Genomic DNA, 3747 nt, shown 5'->3' with positions numbered 1-3747 from the left:
GGTATCATAGACATTCATTGTGTACTTATTATCATGATGATGGAACTCAAATTATTCATTTTAGGAATATTTAGATTTAGAGTTTAAAAAGAAGATATTATCATCATAATGATGTAGGCCATTTATATAGTTATGTATATTATTTAAGATAATTCACATAGAGAACCATATAGTGAATAGAAACATGCATTCAAGCTGGGCTAACTTGACCTAGGTAATGATCTATCAATCTCCTCTTATGTGTTTCTTATTACCATCTTGAAAAGTTCAGACATTATGTACGAATATGTAATGATATAGCTATTATTATTCACATTCAATCATTTGTGTGAATCATGGTTCATTCTTGCCGAGCAAGTCAATCTCATAGAACTCGAGTTCAATCTCAAGGGGCTTAAATCTAACCCACAAAGAGTTTTGAAATTGCATTGAGCTTGAAGATTTCATTAGACCATTAGTCGTGATTTTTGCATACCTTGAAAGCTAAGCTCCACAGAACATTAATATTAATTCACCATCATGATTTTTATAACTAAATTCCTTTATCTATTACATTAAATTTCTTAAGGAATATTTCTTTAAGGGGGTAAATGATTTGGGACCTGAACTAATAAGTCATAAATGAGGCCATCATCTCCTATATAAACATTAAACATTGACATCTTAGTAGAATTTGAACATTGATGATAAGAACAACAATACTACAACTTAATCACTACACTATGATAGTTTTACTTTTTCCTTATTTAAAAATATATTTGTGTCACAAAACTTAGGATGAAACATATTTCTACTTACAAGCATCACATGTCACAGAATTATTTATCTCAATGATTGATTATTGCTGGACAAACGTTACAATTAATAGTAGACATACAAATCAACATACAGTAAAATTCCATAGTAAACAGGGGGATCCACAATCTTCCAAATCACAGAATTATTTTCTTCCACACATCGAAACCATTACCCATACACTATATAGCTGTTCAAAGCACTCGAAACGGGGTGATTTAGGTATTGACAAAACGGCAATCCTTTCTGATTTCCCCATTATTCCCTGTGAGAGGATTGTTCTCAGAGAGAATGGTAAGTGCTCTGGAGAATTGGGAGAAGAAGTATTGGTTGTCTTGGGCCATCTTTTCCACATAAGGGGAAGTTCTGGGATCCAAGAGCAGCTGCTGATCCACCACCAGAAGCCCCTTATTCTTCATCAGATTTTTGTAGTAACTGTTATCAAACTTCATGGGCGTTCCACGATCATTACGTGCATAGACGACTGCTTCAGGGTCTGGATTTGTTGTTGGGCAGCGACCTTTCAAATAAACAGCGTATTCTGGATTCAGAGTTGGGTCCACTTTGGGGTACAGCCTGTGTACCAGGTTCCCACAGTGTGTTCTTCCAACTGTGTGTGCCCCTGTTTTTGAAAAACCATTTTCCTTTAAGAACTGAACAACCCATCATGATAAAACTAAGATCTAATTTACAGAAAGCATTCTTTGCAAAAAATTATAGCAAGGTTTTATGACCTCAAGTGCTTGACACAGATTAGCAAAGTCAGTTATCTAAATAGCTTGAAATTTGGATATAACGAATCTCCTATAGAAGGAACACAAGTCAAAGGATATGATCCGTTTGGTTAGGTTGATATAATTAAGTAAAACATCTATATAAGTGGAGAAAGCGATCTTATACCTAAAAGAGCAACAACTCCTTCTGCATCAATGCCCATGGCAGCAAATCTTGATAGAACAATTGAGACACTGTCATTATGGAGTGGAATGTATTTGTCCACCACTGCTGCGCTGCTCTTCTTGCTGTCTCTCCTCCCTGTTTTCAATTCTACACGAGGCCCTCCTAACTGCAAGAAAGAGTTATATTCAGTTTACACAGGTGAAATCACTCACTGAAACATTCTCAAGGGGCCTGTTAGATATATCAGATTGATCATACAATATATATTTAAAGTGAACCCGAGAAAGAAAAATGGCCACTTTCACATAAATTTGTATTATAGAAGTTGATCTTGGTGGTTTCTATTTTAACCTATTCAAGAGTTCTTCGATATATTGGAAGATATTAGCCATCGCAAAGAAAACCCAAAAGAAGGATAAGAAACTCATTCACCATGACGGCTCCATCTCTGGCAGAAAGAGCAATAATGTCAGCACAGGAGACAACTCCAGGGCACTCCTTTTCAAGTGCACTCTTGATTGTATTCACATACTTGAAATTCCTCATTCCAAAGTTTCTGTCGGATGGCTTTTCAGACACCACACTGCCACTCGTATCCAGCAGCACCGAAGCATCACAAGACTGCAATCAGAGGCCAGAGCAACACCATAAAATTCAAATCTACAACTAACCCATTAAATGAAAACATACTCCACAGTAAAAGAGATTGTGATCTCAGAAAAATACCTCGACCATGCAATCATGGAAAATAGCTCTGAGCCAGGAAACAGCAGTATTGCCATGTTCTTGATACAGATTATAGACTTGCTCTTTCACAATATCCTCTGCTCTTGGGCAAGATGCTGCATAGTAGTTGCTCTTCAGTTCGCTGTTCTGAGCCGATGAAAGCGGTGGGCACAGTGCAATGACAATGAGTATGAGTGAGCCAAAAGTAAACCAGACACTGCTCTTGCTCGCCATTGTCTTTAATTCCACTTTGGCTTTACTTTCCTTGCCGACTGCGGTGTATTTATTAGCAGTGGAATATGATATAAAATTTAGTGGACACGGAAGGGATTAGGACCAGGTGGGCCTTCGATATTGACCAGCGGAAAGTTTCGCTGAAGACGAAAAGCCGCCCCACTAAAGATGATTTCATAGTTACGTAAATGCCCCCACAACTCTCAAAATCACACTAGGTACTCCACAAGCTTCACAATTCTCTCTTTTAAGCAATATTAAATTACATTTTGCAATTATGAAGGTTTGTAAATTGTAATTTTTAATGCAGACTTTTTTAATAATTTATTTAGTTAACGATTTTTTTGTAATGTTTCAAGCTGTTTAATCAAATTAAATTATATATAAAAACAAGATTACAACTAAATAGTTAGTGGAAAAGAGTTGAACTAGTAATAAATATATCAAAATAGTATCTAAAGAGTAAGACATCATAATGTTATAAAGACATCTTGGTACAAATAACTTCAAAGGAGTTACAGGTGTCGTGATAGCTAACTTCACGCGTCTTATATAGTACATTGGATTTTAACGATTTTTTCTGTTGCCTTTGTATACAACTTAAGTGCTTATAGCTATTGTTTTGGCTTCTAAGTAGTTATAGCAAACATTGTGGGATTTGTTATACTCGCAATGGTCAAAAGTGATCATTTTGAGTTGACGACTCATAGAGACTCCCTATCACCCCATCAACTATTTGCTTTGACCAGCACAAAATTTGCACAACTGATCCAATACTTATGCAAAATGTCCCAATAATCGTGCACTATTGGGTATACCTATGGGCGACCTTCTCGATGATTTTTTAGTGGACATTTAATTAGAAAAATCCAATGAATGGTAATTGGAACATGGGTGATATCTGTTTCCCCTCCCCTATCATAGTTATGAAAAATAAAACCCGCTTTTGAAGGCGATTAAAAACTCTTTTATTTACATAATAATGATTGGTTTGGAGATTGTTATTTTGGAAGTTAATATCTCAAGTACAACAATTTCTCTCATTCTTCCATTGTATTGTAATGAAAAGAATAGTGAGACTTATTTGGTCTA

At 35.8% G+C, this 3747-nt stretch overlaps 1 protein-coding gene across 1 annotated transcript; it reads right to left on the bottom strand.

The window, feature by feature from the left end:
- Positions 1–810: 810 nt before the first annotated feature.
- On the bottom strand, positions 811–2699 carry LOC131076908 (peroxidase 21). Its single transcript, XM_058014258.2, has 4 exons — positions 2422–2699; positions 2128–2316; positions 1696–1861; positions 811–1417 (listed from the first exon to the last, which is right to left on the bottom strand). The coding sequence occupies exons 1-4, from the start codon at positions 2653–2655 to the stop codon at positions 1014–1016; spliced, it is 993 nt and encodes a 330-aa protein (XP_057870241.1). The 5' UTR covers positions 2656–2699; the 3' UTR covers positions 811–1013.
- Positions 2700–3747: the final 1048 nt, after the last annotated feature.

Source organism: Cryptomeria japonica, chromosome 10 (genome assembly GCF_030272615.1).
Source record: "Cryptomeria japonica chromosome 10, Sugi_1.0, whole genome shotgun sequence".
Classification (NCBI taxonomy): domain Eukaryota; kingdom Viridiplantae; phylum Streptophyta; class Pinopsida; order Cupressales; family Cupressaceae; genus Cryptomeria; species Cryptomeria japonica.
The sequence above is the reverse complement of the archived record's forward strand: the minus strand, read 5'-3'. Positions and strand labels throughout refer to the sequence as shown.